This window comes from Platichthys flesus, chromosome 10, assembly GCF_949316205.1.
Source record: "Platichthys flesus chromosome 10, fPlaFle2.1, whole genome shotgun sequence".
Classification (NCBI taxonomy): domain Eukaryota; kingdom Metazoa; phylum Chordata; class Actinopteri; order Pleuronectiformes; family Pleuronectidae; genus Platichthys; species Platichthys flesus.
This window is the reverse complement of record NC_084954.1, coordinates 6246224-6264342: the sequence shown is the minus strand read 5'-3', so window position 1 is coordinate 6264342 and position 18119 is coordinate 6246224. Positions and strand designations below refer to the sequence as shown.

Here is an 18119-nt window from a genome sequence, read left to right as displayed (position 1 = left end):
CTCTGGCTCGCTGGGCAAGGAGTTTTTCAGCCCTGTCCCATAATTAAAGAAATCGCTGTCTAAACTTGAGCAATTGCAATTCTGCTTCATTTGTAGAGAAAAGGTTAAACTCAGCTTGGAGTTATAAACACTTTTTAGAAAGGAGCAGGTCTGGGTTAATAGAGTAGCTATCATCAATCTCCAGGAGTTTCTGTGACAGTTCCTCTTTTCTGGCCTTAGTCATTTTTCTGAGGTGCGCTGTGTAGGAAATTATGTGGCCTCTCAAGTATGCCATAACAGCTTCCCACTAGGTTCCTTTTGATACATCTGGTGTGTCATTTATTTAAAAAAATAGTTGTATATTGGATCTTAGGAAGTCTACAAAGGGGTCACTAGATAATAAATGTGAATTAAATCGCCATGGTTTTACGATGCGGCTGTAATTGGGAAACTGTATGTCTAGTGATGTGGGAGCATGGTCTGAGATTACAATACTGTGGTACTCGCATGAGTGTATATTAGAAATTAGTCTGTTGTCTAAGAGAAAAAAGGAAATATTTATTCTTGTTTCAAAAGTAGCACAATACAGCATTGGACTGTCATAATGAGTTTGACAAAGTATTCGAATGAGCCTGATACTCGTAAACTCCACTGTCACATCACATTTAGTCTGATTGATACTCAGAGTATTTTCTCAGAGGGTGAGAATACTTAAATAAAACAGAGGCCTGGGGTCACTGAGGTCAGATGACTTGTACTTACTTACTTCTTTCACTAATATCAGAGCTGCATGAAATGACTGATGTACCTGGTGATGAAAAGGTTGAACAAGGACAGAAAACAAAATCAGCCTCACACCATGATGGAGTTATTGATGACGGTGAACAGCCATTAAGAGGGCAGTGTGAATGTACTTAGAGACATGAGGGGATATCCTGAGGGAGAGAGTTACTCCCAGAGCAGCTTCCTGGCTTCAGTGTTCAGTCACAGTTGGATTTAGTTGAGGAAACAAAATCACGTGGTCAGATGTTGATACATTTCTTGGTTTGGGATGAAATAGTCCATTAACAACAATCACATTCAAAGGTTTTCTGGTAAAAAGCCTTGAAGACAAACTTCTCCCATGTGTGCAGACCAGAACTTTTCAAAGTCAAAGAAGAGAAAGTTCCTTCATGTGATGTCCACATGTTCTCACCCAGCGTCACCTCTTCCTCTCAGTTTCATAAAGACAGGTGCACTCAAATGTATTTTTGCATGAATTTTATGCATCGCTGCTCCTCAGAGTTAAAGTCACACAGAGTCTGAACGTAAGAAGAGCCTGAGGTGGTGGTGGTGGGGGGGTCGTTGAACATAAACTTTATTAATTCATTATCATTAACGTGGATGCACAGGTCGGCACTTTTATAATTTTGATGATAAAATATTTGTTAGCATTTTTGGTACTTCTGAACATTAAGAACAACAAGTTATAAAACTTTGTCATGAATTTAAAGTTCGAAAAGAAGTTTGACATAATTTGAAGGCTGTTAAATAAACAGGATGCTTCAAAAGAATTAAAACAAAATGTTCATAAAAAAATCCAACTGTACGTCTACTCACTCTGTAATTCAAGGGGAATGAAGTTCACATATTTGCATCAATGAAAGTGACACAATTTGAATCCAGATGCTGATGACCCTCAATTGTGCTTCTTCATATTTAGTGTAAATCCAAACAGCAACGCTCCTGAGTTTGTGTCCCACGTCACCTTCAGTCCGCTCAGAGCAGAGGAATCATTTCCATAGAGAGGAGGCTTTGCATCGTCAGCTGATCCTCCACTGAACTGAGAAGCTTTATAGTCCTGTGACTCCAACTCTGCAGGACTCAGACCCGTCAGTCGACCACAACCACCATGACTCTCATCACCCTCCTCATCTGGACGCTGGCCTGCTGCAGCTTCACAGGTTCAGTCACTCAGCAACATTTCAGACGTGATGCGCTGCCTGTTCTCTCTCTTCACCTCCGCTGATTAATGTATGATTTGTGTTTGTGTGCAGGATGCAGCGGCCAGATGACTGTGACTCAGCTTCCAGTCATGACATTTACTCCAGGATCCACTGTCACACTGACCTGTAAAACCAACCCCGCTGTTTACAGCACTAATTATTTGTCCTGGTACCAGCAGAAACCTGGACAGACTCCCAAGCTTCTTATATACCAAACATCAGTTCTATATACAGGAACTCCCTCTAGATTCAGCGGCAGTGGCTCTGGTTCTAGCTTCACCTTAACCATCAGCAGTGTTCAGGCTGAAGATGTTGGAGATTATTACTGTGCCGGTAGTCATGATGGCGCACGGTTCACACAGTGATTTAGAGCCGTACAAAAACCTCCCTTAGTTTGACTGAAGTGAAACTGGTCTGCTCCAGCTGCACAGAGAATAACTGGTCCAGTGAACACAACACAAGTCTTCAAGCAGAGTGACAATGAAGCTAAACAGAACTGAAATAAACTCACAGTTTTAAATGTTCACAAATTTAAGAAAAAAGCTCTATGAAACCAAATTTGTCATTTTAGATATTTAGTTGATGACTAGAACTTTTAAATGTGAATGGGTGAAGTTAAACTTTATTACTTCACTCTCATTTACGTTGACCCACAGGTCTGCACCTTTTTAAGTTTGACTACACAATATTTGTTTGAAGATTGTAATGATGTGGTTCTTGTGTTTCATTGTAGGAGGCTGTTTGGGTCAATGTAGGGTCCCCAGGTCCCTTTTGCCGGAGGCCCCTAAATTCCCTTGAAACGGCCCTGGAGTCCCACAAATGAGTTTTCATGGTGATTCTCTGATGGAGCAGTGAACGCTGCGTTGACCGGCCGAGTTGCACGTGTTGTAAACGGAGCTGTATCGTAAAAAACCTGCCTCAACTAGTTGCTCTACAGAATGAGTTCTAACAGAAAACTACAATAAAGACTGAGAATATATATACGATGTATTATAAAACACATTAAGCTCATACAACCAGCACATCCTGCAAGTTTAAAACCAGAGTAATCAGAAAGAAGTGTGGTTATTTATTGATTTCATTTTAAGACTAAATGTTGCCAGATATTTATTTATCGCCTCTAATTGTCATTAGATTCTGTTACACTTCATTGAATAGCGATTCAAAATTGCATTACCATTAAGCACTCACACATCAGAACATGGAGGGAACAGAATATCTAATTAACTGTTATGCTATATTTTTAATTTCCCTTTAATTTCTGAGGTTTCATTATAAACTTTTAGTTCTGTCACTTATTGACAATAATATGAATTATGAGGAAAGTCCTACAAACTACTAATGTGATACTTTCGTGATTTTAATCATTTTGTTCAATGTTCAACTCAGAAGTCAGAAACATGGTTTTCATGCAGATCCACACAAGAGAAATTACTGTCTAAGTAGAAGTAAAACACAGATTTAGATAATTTTTTGCCTCAGAAAATAGAACACAGAAGCAGATGTTGGTGATGATATATTTTATTTTAGTAAAGTAAAAATAGAAATGTGAAAAACAAATGACATGAGAACATGGAATATTTATTCTTGTTTCGAAAGTAGCACAATACAGAGTTGGACTGTCATAATGAGTTGAAGAAAAGACATGAAGACATGCAGAGCTGCAGTAGAACACATGTAAATCAAACAGACCCACAGTAGAGCACAATGACTCCATCCGGTCGTCTCTCTACTCCGAGCAGAGGTCAGGGTCCAGGGTTTGAGTGACAGGGCTCTGTCCGTCCAGACTGGCCTCACAGCTCACTGAGCCCGCCTTCCTCCACTGGTCTGCAGGGAGGCTCAAGGTGCTGCTCCAGCTGTAGTGGCCGGTTCCCTCCAGGACCCCCGGGGTGTGAGACACCCCTGAGGAGCTGCTGCTGCCCCCCACCTTCCAGCCCAGGCTCCAGGCTGAGGGGAACCCCCCGCTGGCCATACACACCAGAGTGGCAGTGCCCTGCTTCAGCTCTTCACTGGAGGGGGGGAGGAGGGTCAGGGTGGGCCGCACCACACCCACTGGAGGAGAGAGAGGGGAGAAAAGACAAAGGGATGAAGATGAAGGAAAATGATGTACAGGTGATTTCTTGTATGTTATCAAATGAAACAGAAGAACTTCTACTGTTGAACATCATTCACTCAGTGTCAGACCATCAGCCGCAGGGTTCAAGTGTCAATGTGGCTGAGAAGGTTCACTGATAATGATTATTGATGATTATTGTGGACGTCTTCACGTCTGTTTCTCAACATGTGACAGTGAAGAACTCGTCCCTGAGATGATTTTCTTCTGTTTAATCTCACAGAGCTGAAACACTGGTTTGAAAACCGTTCAAACCTTTGTCGTCTGTTTCTTTCACTTCCTTTTCACCACATGAAGCGTGAACACAAAGCTGAGCTGCATCTACTGATAAAATCCAGTTTGTGTTCAACATCTGATTTTTGTTTCAAAATATTTTTTATCAATTCAATCTACACAATTTAAAACAGTTTATGATTTAGTTTGAGCTTGAGCAAATTCTATTTTAAAACGTAAACATGTGAATAAAAATCATCATTGTACATGAAAATAGAAACATTTGCATTAGTATGTTTCTATAAATGTATTTATCTACATAAATTCATTACAACCAATACATATTGATCTACATTTCTTTCTCTCAGAATATGAGATTACCTCAGATTGATAAAAATTCAACAAAATTATCAGCCAGTCAATCTCTGAACTTGATCAAATTCTTGTATATTATTCCATAAAAGTTACCAATTCACAAAGTAAAAATCTCTGGTACTCACAGTCTTTGTCGAGTTTGGTTCCTCCACCGAAAGTGTACCACAGTGATACAGACTCATTAGGTGCTCGTACAAAAACCTCCTGCACCGTGAACAACAGTCTGTCCACTGAAGAGTCACTTGTTTCTGGTTAAACTACACAATTTACACTGAATATTTATATTGAGCTAATGTGGCTTGAGGTTTCATCAAGATTTAATAATTAAAATAAAAACATTTTCATATTTCTGTTACTTCTGAGCATTGAGAGACCAAAAGTCGATTTAACTTTGTCTTGAATTAATATTTCGAACAAATAATTTGACATCATTTGAAAGCTGTAAAACAAACAGGATGCTTCAAAAAAATAAAAACAAAATGTTCATAAAAAATCCTATTGTACATCTACTCACTCTGTAATTCAAGGTGAATGAAATACACATATTTGCATCAATGAAAGTGACACAATTTGAATCCAGATGCTGACGACCCTCAATTCTGCTTCTTCATATTTAGTGTAAATCCAAACAGCAACGCTCCTGAGTTTGTGTCCCACGTCACCTTCAGTCCGCTCAGAGCAGAGGAATCATTTCCATAGAGAGGAGGCTTTGCATCGTCAGCTGATCCTCCACTGAACTGAGAAGCTTTATAGTCCTGTGACTCCAACTCTGCAGGACTCAGACCCGTCAGTCCACCACAACCACCATGACTCTCATCACCCTCCTCATCTGGACGCTGGCCTGCTGCAGCTTCACAGGTTCAGTCACTCAGCAACATTTCAGACGTGATGCGCTGCCTGTTCTCTCTCTTCACCTCCGCTGATTAATGTATGATTTGTGTTTGTGTGCAGGATGCAGCGGCCAGATGACTGTGACTCAGCCTCCAGTCGTAACATTTACTCCAGGATCCACTGTCACATTGAACTGTAACACCAACCCCAGAGCTTATACAGACAGTCATGGTGATCGTATGTCCTGGTACCAGCAGAAACCTGGACAGGCTCCCAAGCTTCTTATATACTATACATCAACTCTTAATTCAGGAACTCCCTCTCGATTCAGTGGCAGTGGCTCTGGTTCTAGCTACACCTTAACCATCAGAGGTGTTCAGGCTGAAGATGTTGGAGATTATTACTGTGCCGGTACTCTTGGTGATGGAAAGTTCACACAGTGATTTAGAGCCGTACAAAAACCTCCCTCAGTTTGACTGAAGTGAAACTGGTCTGCTGCAGCTTCACAGAGAATAACTGGTCCAGTGAACACAACACAAGTCTTCAAGCACAAGAATCGAAACACAACTGAAACAAACCCTACACACACTTTTTTTTGTAAACGTTTGGTTTTCTCCTCATTCACTTCCCGCTATGAAGTTACTGACCAAACCTGGCACCGTACATCAGTCCAAACAAAAAGCTCAATGTTATTGTTGTAGATTTTGAAATATTAGCATTGTTGTAAGATGGCCATACTACTTATTATACACATCGGCTTCTCAACATGTAGATGATTTAAATGCATGTAATACGAGAATGCAGTACTTCAACTAAAGTTCATATGGCCCAATTTCAAACCACATTTATAAATGTCATTAAAAGCCTGATCTCGCTATGATAAGAATGAGAATGAAAAATCCCTTATGTGTCTAAATATCTGAGTGTCTTAATGGCATTTTTATTTTGCCCCTGTCTAATCCTTCTACCAAGTTTTGTGGAAATCATTTCAGTAGTTTTTTCCTTAATCGCGTTGACAAACAAACAAACAGACCTAAGTATTTATTTGGGTTACTGAGGGGCTTCTTTGTTAATTTAAGCCCATGGATAGAGAATTCCTATTTTGGTCCGGAGATAAACAGAGATAAAGTGTCCTTTTTCTTTTATTCTGTTCCTTGATGCTGCTGCGTGCATTGTTCAAGGCAAGGATTAAGTGTTATTGGATTGGTTACAGGTGACGTGGGCACAGACACTGCTGCACGGGACAGTGTCAGGTTTGGATCTGCTCCCAGGTCAGGACGGACACAGTGACATCAGCAGACGAATGGCGACTACAGAATTAACGAGGGAGGCAAACAACAGACTAGAATAACACAGACGACTTGGACGGCTGCCATCATTTCTTTTCACAGCTTTATCAGTTCCTTATATTCTGTTTTTTTTTTTTTTTTATATTGCTTTGCCTATTTCATTCTGGGATATTACAGAGAAAATGTGCAGGTAACCCAAATGAGTGTCCTGTGGTAATTTGCCTCCAACACACTTCTCTCACCACCTTGCATGGTGCAAGGTCACGCTGGGGTCTTCAGGTTTGCTTATGGCTGCTTCTCCAGGCCAGAGAGGAATTATTTACCCGCTAAAATGCCAAGTCCTGGCGCTAAGGCCTGTTAGTACACAGCCTGACCTCTGAGCACATGACACAGCCTCACGTCACGCTCAGATCAGAAGGACTACAAAGTGTTAGGACATGTCCTGAACACAGAGGACGGATGCTGTGGTGTCTTACCTTTACGACTGCCCTACATATACCTGCGCAACCTGAAAGAAAATAAAAGGAAGTACCTTATAATTACACATATCTCTCTCTCTATATATATATATGAATATATGGATTCTTGCATACTATCCAAGTTAAGTGTATAACTGAAGCTATGATCAAAACAAAGAAATGAAAGGAGAAAAAAGTAGCAAGAAAAAACTGATTTAAAAACATAGTAAAAATCTAACGCAATTTAAGTTTGAAACAGCGCGGGGGAAGCTGGAGCCAATCCCAGCGGACATTGTGAGAGAGGCGGTACGTGGGACACCAGTGTATCGCAGGGCCAACGTACAGAGACAAACCATTCATACCTACTTCCAGTCTGGATCCAAACCCAATCTGCATGTCTTTGGACGGTTGGAGGAAGCTAGAGTATCCGAAGAAAACCAACGCAAACACGGGGAGAACATTCAAACTCCACACAGACCGGTCAAAGCCGGGATTCAAACCTTCCTGCTGTGAAGGTCCACTTGAAGGTTAATTTAGAGGTCAAAGTGCGAGCACATGTTTCATGAATGGGAGGACTTGGGGGTGGGTAGTGACAGCTCACAATGATCTATGCATGGAGGAGCTTATCAGTGCCTTATTCTTGAGCCTCTTAAATGAGCCTGAGTGGCTGTGAAGGAGACTGTTACCATTGGATAGGGATAATCCTTGGAGGCTGCACTTTACCAGGAATCAACTAGTTTGCGCTTCCTCTCTCAGACTGGGTGAGCTCGTTCAGTGCGAGACAGGAGCCCCACTGGATCTGATTCTGTCCTCCGCCTCGGATCTTACGGGACACACACTGGTCTACCTCACTCAACCGGGAGATCCGGACATCTGTAGCCGCTCAGGGGGGAGGGGGGGGGGACACGGAGCGATCCTGAATCAGGATGGAGGGGCTGAAGAAGTGCATGAAGAAAATGTTTTCAAGGAAATTCAGGGAGTACGTGAGGGACTACTGCAAGAGGAATGGCCTTCTGACTCTCTCCGTCTTTGCTGTGGTGACGGGCTGCGTGCTCGGGTTCCTCCTCAGGTCATTCAACCTGTCCACACAGGTATGGATGAGTAGATGGATGGATGTTCAGTGAGGATGTGAAGTATCAGGTACAACAGAACAACCAGAGATGCCAGAGGACGCTTAGAAAGAGTTTAAGCTGCCATCATCAATATTCTGACACCGAGGAGTTGCTACAGAGCTGTCAGCTACACATAGTTGATATTTCCCTAAGGAGGAGGAGACCAAAAACTGAGCTAAAAGAGATGCAATAGACAGAAATTTGTGTAAAAAAGGCAACTGTCATAACACGTCAGTTTCCACCCAAAATAATCTGTTGCAGGTTTAAAAGGTTCATGTTATCATTTCATTATTAAGTTCATCGATTAGTTTTTTTCTCCTGATTTTGAGCTGTTTAAATGTCCCGTTGGAGGCCACATGTAATCCTGCTATCATGATACTGTGACGTAAGAAGCTCTAATTGGAAACAGACTTAGTCAGCGATTAGCATCCAGCGTACTAAGAAATGTGACCTTCGACCTTATATCTTTGACCACATCCTGTAAAAAAGCATCTTCATCTGCTGACCAACAAAACAAACTGTGAAACACAAACAGGATTATTCAAGAGGATTGGTTTACCTGTCTTTATTGTTGGGAATACAAACAATTATGTCTTCACCAGGTTGAATCAGTTATTAACTAGAAATGAGCTTAATGTGATTAATAGACACGTTTAAATGTTTGGATGTCTTTCATTTGATGACAGCTTCCTGATCATATTTAAGTTATTGAGGCAAATAAATATTGACATAAACAAATATAAAGTGCATGTGATATATATATTGAGACACAAGCAACACTCAAAGGAAACAAATAAGGAAAATTTATAATTGTTTGGGAAAATTATTTAAAATAGGGTTATATCTAGTCCTTATTGATTCATTAAAAACATTAGAATCCAGATACATTTTCTGTCAGTGCATCAGAGAGTATAGATATTATCATGTAAAATCAGACTCAAAGTACATTTTACAATATCAACAGTATTTTTAAAAGATATCATATAATATTAATACTAACACCGTAAGCTGTAGTATGTTGTAAGTATGTTTCTGAAATGCACAAACTGTCCCAAGTCCTGATTCCTTGGGATTCTATTTGATCATCATATGATGCTAAACTCTGCAAAAGGGAAATTATTTTCTATGTAGAAATACGTTTTTGCTTCTCACCCAGGCCAAGATCTACTTCTCGTTCCCGGGAGAGCTGCTCATGAGGATGTTGAAGATGCTTATTCTGCCGCTCATCACTTCCAGGTAAGAAAAGCACCACCTGCATCGGGAACACTGGTTCTGAAGCCTTTAGAATAAACGTCTCACCTTCTATCAGCGGTAAGATATAAGGAAGATAGAAAATAGAGGAGAATGCATCACTACTGAGAGATTTACCATGAACCACACCTTACCTAACATAAGTACGGGTTGTTTTGTTATATACAAGGCTCATACTGACTCTGTCCAGTGACAAAGTAAGAGCTGGATTTTCAATTTAGAGCATGATGTCATTTGTGTAACAGCGTTTTGCATCGTTTGGGACGGGAGAGATCTGCTGGTGGTTTATGATGCTGCGTTCAGACAAGTTGGCGACCTTGAATCTGGTCTGAAAGTTGTTTTCAACATCACTCTCTCCTTCTCCCAGTGTGTTCAGTCTAATGTAACAAACTTGTTAATTTTATAGATAATCTGATAATAATACATCTGAAACTGATTTAATTTACCTTTGCATTATGTGATTCTTCTTCGTATGAAATGCCCAAAATTAAGTCATGATTACGTCTTTTTGTTTCTTTTTCTTCCAAACTGATCTTTTGTTTGGACTGGAAGGTTTTTTTTATAGATAATTCCCCCAAAATAATTTCGATAAGCTGCTAATGAACAATAAATCAGCACGTGCAACTCTTATAATAGTCTGATTTAAAATGATTTAATCCTAAACAAAGGCTTTTCCACATCTCCTGTTTTGCCATCCAGTCTTATGTCGGGCCTGTCAGCCATGGACACGAAGGCAAGCGGCCGCCTCGGAGTCCTGACCATCACCTACTACCTGTGGACGACCTTCATCGCCGTCATCGTTGGCATCGTGCTGGTGCTCATCATTCACCCGGGGACGGGCTCCGAGAAAGACGGTCACCATGCGAGTTCAGGGCCTGTGATGACCTCCGCTGACGCTCTGCTGGACCTCATCAGGTAAACATTTGTCACGTTGACGAGGAGACGTCATGATGGTGTTGCTGTGACTTCAAGATTTACCACAGTGACAAGATAATGAGTCCTAATCTGCTCTACACCTGACTTCTGACCTCCTCGTAAAAGTTGAACCCAAAAAGAAGAATTGATATTGTGACAATGTCAAAACAAACCGTCCAATAGTTGCTGAGACTGTTTAAAAAGCCACAAATGTGAATCGACCGGAGCAGACTCTGACTCCGAATGCACTAAATGGAAAATTGGGGTCGTCTTGATGATACCAACTCCATGTAAAAAGCACATATGTCAACCCCATGGGAGGGAAGGTAGTAGGAATATCCTCTGGGCACCATGAATATATTAACCAAATTTCAATCTTCTCTATTATATATATTAGCTGTGAGAAATGTCCGTCTTGACCAAGCAATGGCATTGAGATACGTAGCTAGCATGGATATGAACAACTAATTCTGATTTAGTCTTGTTTTTCCAGAGGATTCGGCTCCAGAAACATTAAGAAGAGAAAGTGACACTATTTTCAGACACAATCTTCTTGGTAAACTGATACCAACCCTCACTCTTTGAGTGTGCATGGAGACCCCCCCGTCATGGGATTTTCAAGAGATTGAAGGTTTTCCACTCAATCTAATTAGCATTTTCCAGGATTAAGATGGTGCAGTGCAACATCATCTTGGAAAAACCTCTAATCACACAGGCTCAGAGGATGAGTTTGATCCTGCGAGCCGACGTTAGTAAGCTTTGCAACAAACCAAAAGTTGTGAAAAATTATAAAATCCTCCTCTGAAGATTTCTAAAAGTGCGATAAACAAATAAAATGGCAACAGATTTGAATTTGAAATACTAGAAAAATGAAACTGAAATGTGAAAGCACATGTGATGTTGAACTCTTGACTGTCTTTTAAAATCTTGCACTTAAAAAAGTGCTTGTATGATAGTCGCAGTGTCATTCCAATGCAGAAGGTCAGCTAAGAATAGGGAACCACTTAATTGTGATCTGTTAAGCCTGCACTTTCTCCCTTATGCACTGTTACGCTGAGCGAGACGGAGCCTGCCTGCTTCTGGGGAGCGTGAGGTGAGCTGGGCTTACTGCCGTGGCCATGTCCGAGAGCCACTAATACCTGCGTCTTAAACCTGATTATTTAAGAGAGCTGTGGCCGACGCGTCTCTGTTGCTGTTTCAGTCCTCTTACGTGTGTTTGACGAGCTTGCTTCCGGGGTTCAGTGTCCCTGACGCATGTTGGACAAATACACTCCCAGTACATGAGGCTGGACATTAAAGGCCTGTCTCTGTTTTCCTGCGCTGTATAAAAAGACATCAGGAGGTAGTCCATGTGGGGAAATGGCCCCTGTGAGTGTTATGATGTTATATAATATAAATCAAGTTCACAAAACAACATTTTACTGGTGTAGCAGCTCAAAGTGGAGATAGGTCAGCTCCTCTTTGCTGTTAGGTGGTTTCATTACCTTCATTAGCAAGGAGGTTGTGGTTTCTTCTGGATCTTGTGAATTTTAATGTGGTTTCACGAGTGGACTCCTTGCTGGAGGTATGTGCTCGACTGAGTGCGTTGTAGTTTATTTTCGGTTGATTTGATTTGTTGTATTTGTAAAATCCTCACTACCTCTGTCAAGGAGGTGGTGTTTGTTTGTCTGTTTGTTAGCAGCATTAGTCAAACTAATTTACATTCAATTAACGTTCCATTCATGCTATGACATTTGTCTATGTGCTCTCTTTTATAGGAACATGATCCCGTCAAATCTAATCGAGGCAACTTTTCAGCAGGTGAGTGGACAAAAACAGGAAACTCACACACTCCTTAATAAACATATTAACTGATCTCTGTGCTTGTTCTCCTGTTCTTCAGTACCGGACAGATTTGGTGCCCATCGTGCAAAGCTCTGATTCAAAGGAGTCCCAGGCCAACTATGTGTACGTAATGCCCGACTACCACAACCCTCGCCTGGGCCACCCGGTCTTCCTGGAGATCACCCCTGCGCCCGACATCAAGTATAAGATTGTGCCCAGTACGAGCAAGGGCATGAACGTGCTGGGGATCGTCATCTTTTCGGCCACCATGGGTAAGGCCATCACTCAGCACATTGTGTCACAGCATAACATTTCAGAACTCTACTTTCTATTGTGTCAGCTTCAATTGCACCTTTAGAAGTGGCCACCAACGGTGCCATTAACTAGTAATAAAGCTTTACAGGTCATACATACTGTACGTCATTATTACATTCATGGCACATAGCTACCACAACTTTTGGGTTGCCAGGTTGTGAAAAATCCCCCTGTCAGTTTTTTTTATCTCCTTCCAACGGGATGCGTCTTCTCTTTGGCTCTTTGCTCCATTGACGAGACTCTTTCAGATAAAAATAGATAATGTAATTTCCATTGTGGGGTTATGAACTCATTTTCAACCAGTGGCAGAAGAAAAAATACATTGTTTCAGTAGTAATATGACCTTATATTAGATTCTTTGCTGCATCATAGTGTATGCAGAGTTTAAACTACTTTATATTTTAGTGATAGTGTGGTGTGATGATTCCCAACCTAAGGGCAGAGTTTCTCCTGTGGGTCACAAAAAAGATCTAAACTGTCATCACAGTATTATGGAAGAAGAAAGATAGGTCTACTTCTCCGATTTTTGTTTAATTAAAGAGGGGGGAGGTTTTCATAATCTAAAGTTTTGCTCTTCCATCTGTTCTAACTAATGAGTAATTGATATATTAACCATTAATCACAGACAGAAATACAGTTACAAAGAGTCACTATGATTACTCACCACAAACACATCTCAGGTCTGCTGCTGGGGAAGATGGGAGAGCGTGGCGCACCACTCGTCAACGTGTGTCAGTGCATCAACGAGTGCGTCATGAAGATCATTAACGCAGCGATGTGGTAAGTTTGTTGTGTCTCTCTCACACACACACACACACACACACACACACACACAAACACACGCACACAAACACACATACACACACAAACACACTTTTAAAGATACACTATGTACAGACTTCATAAAGTTCACTGAGCAGAGCTGGATTATTTCTAAAAATAAATCTCACACAACAACTCAGGGAAGAGTGTAGGCTTCTGAAGTGAACTGCTTCACACTAGCGTCACCTCAGATTACATTTGTGCGAATGGAGCAAGGAGCCCTGTTATATAATCGTACATACAAACTGTGTATTATACACTGCACAGTATAACATATGACTGTATGAAGCATGTGGACCTCTTCCGAAATATTATTCACTCGAAAAAATGTAGTAGAGAAGAAAGCATCAATATTTGTTCGTCCTGTAGGTCAGTAAAAGTTAAAAGTACCTGAAAATACCTGAAAAATATGCACTTAAGTACAATAACAAAGTGAATGTACTTTACACATCCCACCACTGCTCACATTTGTGATGTCTCATTCTAAACTCGTGTGCATTCATTTTCTGATATAACTGCCTCCTCTCTTATGGCCCGGCTGCTGGCTTTTGGCCACGGGAGCATTAGCGAGGTCAGCTGCTGATGTTGGACGATAAGGCTTCGGTGTCCCAATTAAATCTAAAGGCGTTTAGATGGGGTCAGGGACAGGCCAGCCAACTTCTTCCACACCAGTTTGGAAAAATCTGTTCTTACCATTCAAAAAATACCTTTTACATTATCCAACATAACCTGTTCAGCCAGTTTAACATACGAGTTAAATTAATGTAGATGGGTTGATTATTACATTCAAACACATCCATTTATATTGATAATGATCAAGAAACATAATCTTAAAGCAGTGGTATATTGCTCCAGACAAATAATCCACAGAACCGCGCAACGACAAAACTGGCCTTTGTCCCATGACTGCAGTGGCTTCTCTTTCATCCATAAAGAAATACTTTTCTGTGCATTGAAGACTAGGGGGCGGACTCTCAAATGAAATTAAATTACGAAACAAAACTTTAAAGGTGCCACTTTTCAAAAACTCTACAGGGTAGCTTCTCCTCAGATACACCATCGAACACATCCTCTTCTCTCTGGTCCTCCGTGCAGGTACTTCCCCTTCGGTATTGTGTTCCTTGTGGCCGGGAAGATTCTGGACATGCACGACCCCGCCCACCTGGGAGAGAAGCTGGGCATGTACTTCATCACGGTCCTGTCTGGTCTGTTTGTGCACGGCCTCATCCTGCTGCCGCTCTTCTACTTCTTCTTCACCCGCAAAAACCCCTTCCCGTTCATCAGAGGGCTGCTGCAGGCTCTTGTCATTGCACTGGCCACGTCATCCAGGTAAGAGCAGAGAGATCTGTTGGTGATTTCATTTCTAATATTCCAGACATGTAGACATGGCCCAGTCTGTTCGCTGAGTACCTCCTTCCACGTCTTTTCTCTTCTTCCCCTGCAGCTCGGCCACTTTGCCAATCACCATGAAGTGTCTTCTGGAGAACTGCGGAGTGGACCGGCAGATCGCTCGCTTTGTGCTGCCAGTGGGAGCGACCATCAACATGGACGGGACAGCTCTGTACGAAGCCGTAGCGGCCATCTTCATCGCTCAGGTCAACGAGTACGACTTGGACTTTGGCCAGCTGGTCACCATCAGGTGAGAATAGATACAGAACTCCCTATGACTTGTTGGTTGAGTTGAAAGGTCTAACAAACTTGACTCTTTTCTCTGGTCAGTATAACGGCGACGGCAGCCAGCATCGGGGCAGCTGGGATACCTCAGGCTGGTCTGGTTACAATGGTGATTGTCCTGACCTCGGTGGGGTTACCGCCTGCTGACATCTCGCTGATCGTGGCCATCGATTGGGTTCTGTGAGTTCCGCTGAAAGTTGACACGCCATAGGGAGCATTGTTGGGTAAATGATTTCTTCCATTTCTTTTTTTTCTCTCACAGCGATCGCTTCCGCACGATGATCAACGTTCTTGGTGATGCCTTAGCTGCTGGGATCATGGCTCATTTATGTAAGAAGGACTTTGAGAAGGCAGCCGACACCTCCACAGAACTCGCCACCATTGTTGACAACAACGGAGGTGGCCCCACACGGGTGAGAAGGACAGTTTCTATTTGACCAGTTTAAGATTGCAAAATGAAGCTCCTGAAAACTGCTGGAATATAGGAAGCATTTATTCTATATGATTAAATACAGAACAACTATCAAAGCGAATTATGTCTCCAGTCTTGCATTCATCTTTGCAAGGCTGTACCATAGAAGGCCCAAAGATGGATGACATTACAGCTTCCCTACAGTAAAGCCAAATCATCTTGATCCTCTGGAGGCTGCTTACGTCACAACCTCCGCCTTCTCCATGTTAGTGAATGAGTCACTGACCAAACTAAAAAAGTCAAACTACACTTAAAATATGTTTTGGACAAACAAAGTTTTTGTAGTTTTATACAATGGAGTTTTAGGGCCACCTACAGGAATTTCATAGCGAGATTAAATAAATTATATTTTTAGAATTCTGAAAGCATGGGTACCACTTGTTGCTTATAATTATTGTAATATTACGACTTAATTCTTTGAAATCTCATAATTTCTCATAATTTTGGCTTTAATTATTATTTGATGCTATTAAAATATGATAAAATGTCATGATTGACATTTGACTCGTGATGACGTCAAAAGCTCAAGATGGCCGAACCATATCTGTATCAGATATTTTAGTCTCATTTTGTACATGGAGGAAATGGAGATGTTGTCCATCTTTATACACAGCTGTACTTGCTTTCAGCTAAATGCTGACATCAGCATGTTGCGATGCTTGATTGAAATGAGAAATTGCGATGCAGGTTAAAAGAAGTCTAGAGCATTTTGACAGGTTAACAGGTGTGTAACTGTGTGTTACTGTCAGATAATCCACGACTCCACGTGTACCTATAGATGCATCAGAATGGTTGCACATGTGATTGCAATCTACAAAATAATAAACATAGACATTGTATTCGGCATGATTTCCAGTTTCATAGCAATTTCATAAACTTTCAATGTCATTTTTGATTTAAGCCCTGACTCATTATCCAATTCCACTGTTTGCATGTCCCACACAGAGAGACACAGTGATCTCCTTTGGGAATCAGAGCGTGGCGATGTCCGATGCCCCTCTGATCACACACCGCTGCGATTACGTGTTCGAGGTGGACGGAGACCACGTGCTGGAGAGGCCTGTGGCCTGCTACAACCTCTGCCAAGTCTGAAGCGCTTCCACCAGACGGACAGCGAGTCATACTGCCTTCTACGGAGATTCACCTCTCAGAATGGAAGGGGCTGAAGTCCGAGGCCCTGACAATCCAAGTTGGGTTTCCATCCTAAATGAGAGTAAAGATTGAGTGTGTTGGTGTCGGAGTTAGACGGTGTAAATGGAGTTTTGCCGGTGCCATGACGAAATCAAAAAATAACCCTCCATTACTTGACATTCATTGTATGTGTGTCTATTCAGTTGTGACTGGATGATGGGTTGTGAGGAGACACATTAAGTTTCAGATGAAATCTCACTACTGTGTTGCAGCGACATGCATTACATGATTCATGTGCATCAGTTAGATGATCACAGTGGGCCTGTTTCTAATGAGGTTCCACTACAGATCTAGATTTAAGTCAAGGTTCTGAGTTGCCTTAACTCTCAGTTCTGAAAATGAAACTGAGAGCCTGACTGACTTGAAAGCAAATCGGAAGTAAAAGATGACTCACATTCATTTTGTTGAGCTGAACCTTTATGTTGTCTATGTATAGTTATTAAAGCAACACTCACAAAACATATTTACATTATAGTACAAAGAAGTCACTTTAAGAGTATTTGTTTTTATACATTTGATTTTGTGTTGTTTTTCTAATAAAAACCTGCCGTGCTCCAACTTCTGTTTTGTCCTGAAAGTTTTGTGATGTGTTTGAGTCACATGTGCTTCAGATCAGTGCATCTCTGCCTTTACCAGGCATTCGAGAGCGATTAGAAGAGTCACAACTGACCACTAAAAGATGGTGTAAAGTTACAATATGCAGCATTTGTCATTTCAAGTTGTGGTCATGTGATATTAATATATTAAATGTTATGTACATTGTCTGGGGATGAGTAACGACTCCATCAGCAGTACTTTTCGAACATGGTGTCGTCTGAAGTTGAGGACCACATTCGCTCAACACATATAGATTTTTTTTTAAACAAACACTTGGTTATAATGTATCTCATCAAAAAACAGTCATATTATTTACCTTACAACTCAAACAACACATTTAAATGAACAGAATCTCTTTAAAGCCTGACTAGTCCTGGTGGATGTGGCTGAGGAGTTGGAGCTGGGTTGGAATCCTGTTCCCTCTCCTCTGCACACGTGTAGTGATGTACTTTATTATGTTCTTACTACATAACTTGTCTGCAAATATTTTATACAAGACGGTTCTGTGATCTCCATTGGGTTTTACATCAGACCACCTTACTAGTCTTTTTAAGAAGTTTGGTGAAATCAATAACAGGTTCCGACCGGACCAACATCTGAGGTTGTTTGTTAGCAGTATGACACAATAACTACCGAAAGGATTTTAACAAAACTTGGTGGAAGGATGGAGCCTGGGCAGGAAATTTGGGGCGTGGACCCGTAG

General features: G+C 41.4%; 1 protein-coding gene and 5 gene segments (V, D, J or C); 3 read left to right on the top strand and 3 right to left on the bottom strand.

Moving 5' to 3' along the window:
* The window catches only part of LOC133961800 (Ig kappa chain V-III region MOPC 63-like), an 80826-nt gene that overhangs the window by 20763 nt on the left and 41944 nt on the right, over window positions 1-18119 (bottom strand).
* Window positions 1-18119, bottom strand: part of LOC133961803 (Ig kappa chain V-III region MOPC 63-like) — a 92952-nt gene that overhangs the window by 43346 nt on the left and 31487 nt on the right.
* The window catches only part of LOC133961801 (Ig kappa chain V-III region MOPC 63-like), an 84231-nt gene that overhangs the window by 35916 nt on the left and 30196 nt on the right, over window positions 1-18119 (top strand).
* LOC133961798 (Ig kappa chain V-V region MOPC 21-like) overlaps window positions 1-18119 on the top strand; it is a 67163-nt gene that overhangs the window by 32349 nt on the left and 16695 nt on the right.
* The window catches only part of LOC133961797 (Ig kappa chain V-III region MOPC 63-like), a 43073-nt gene continuing 28423 nt past the window's right edge, over window positions 3470-18119 (bottom strand). The window contains 2 exon segments of the V gene segment in view: window positions 3470-4016; window positions 4791-4828. Of these exon segments, the coding sequence occupies window positions 3694-4016; window positions 4791-4828 (361 nt within the window).
* slc1a8b (solute carrier family 1 member 8b) lies at window positions 8017-17377 on the top strand. Its single transcript, XM_062397150.1, has 11 exons — window positions 8017-8334; window positions 9512-9591; window positions 10306-10521; window positions 12279-12321; window positions 12404-12617; window positions 13341-13440; window positions 14578-14811; window positions 14927-15121; window positions 15202-15336; window positions 15419-15569; window positions 16574-17377. The coding sequence occupies exons 1-11, from the start codon at window positions 8170-8172 to the stop codon at window positions 16718-16720; spliced, it is 1680 nt and encodes a 559-aa protein (XP_062253134.1). The 5' UTR covers window positions 8017-8169; the 3' UTR covers window positions 16721-17377.

What these genes read in the sequence shown, in the direction of transcription:
- slc1a8b (XM_062397150.1), top strand. Translation starts at nt 8,170, where the DNA reads ATGGAGGGGCTGAAGAAGTGCATGAAGAAAATGTTTTCAAGGAAATTC. An exon ending in GGCCAGCTGGTCACCATCAG is followed by an intron (nt 15,122 to 15,201) that starts GTGAGAATAGAT and finishes TTCTCTGGTCAG; the next exon opens with TATAACGGCGACGGCAGCCA. An exon ending in ACGGAGGTGGCCCCACACGG is followed by an intron (nt 15,570 to 16,573) that starts GTGAGAAGGACA and finishes TGTCCCACACAG; the next exon opens with AGAGACACAGTGATCTCCTT.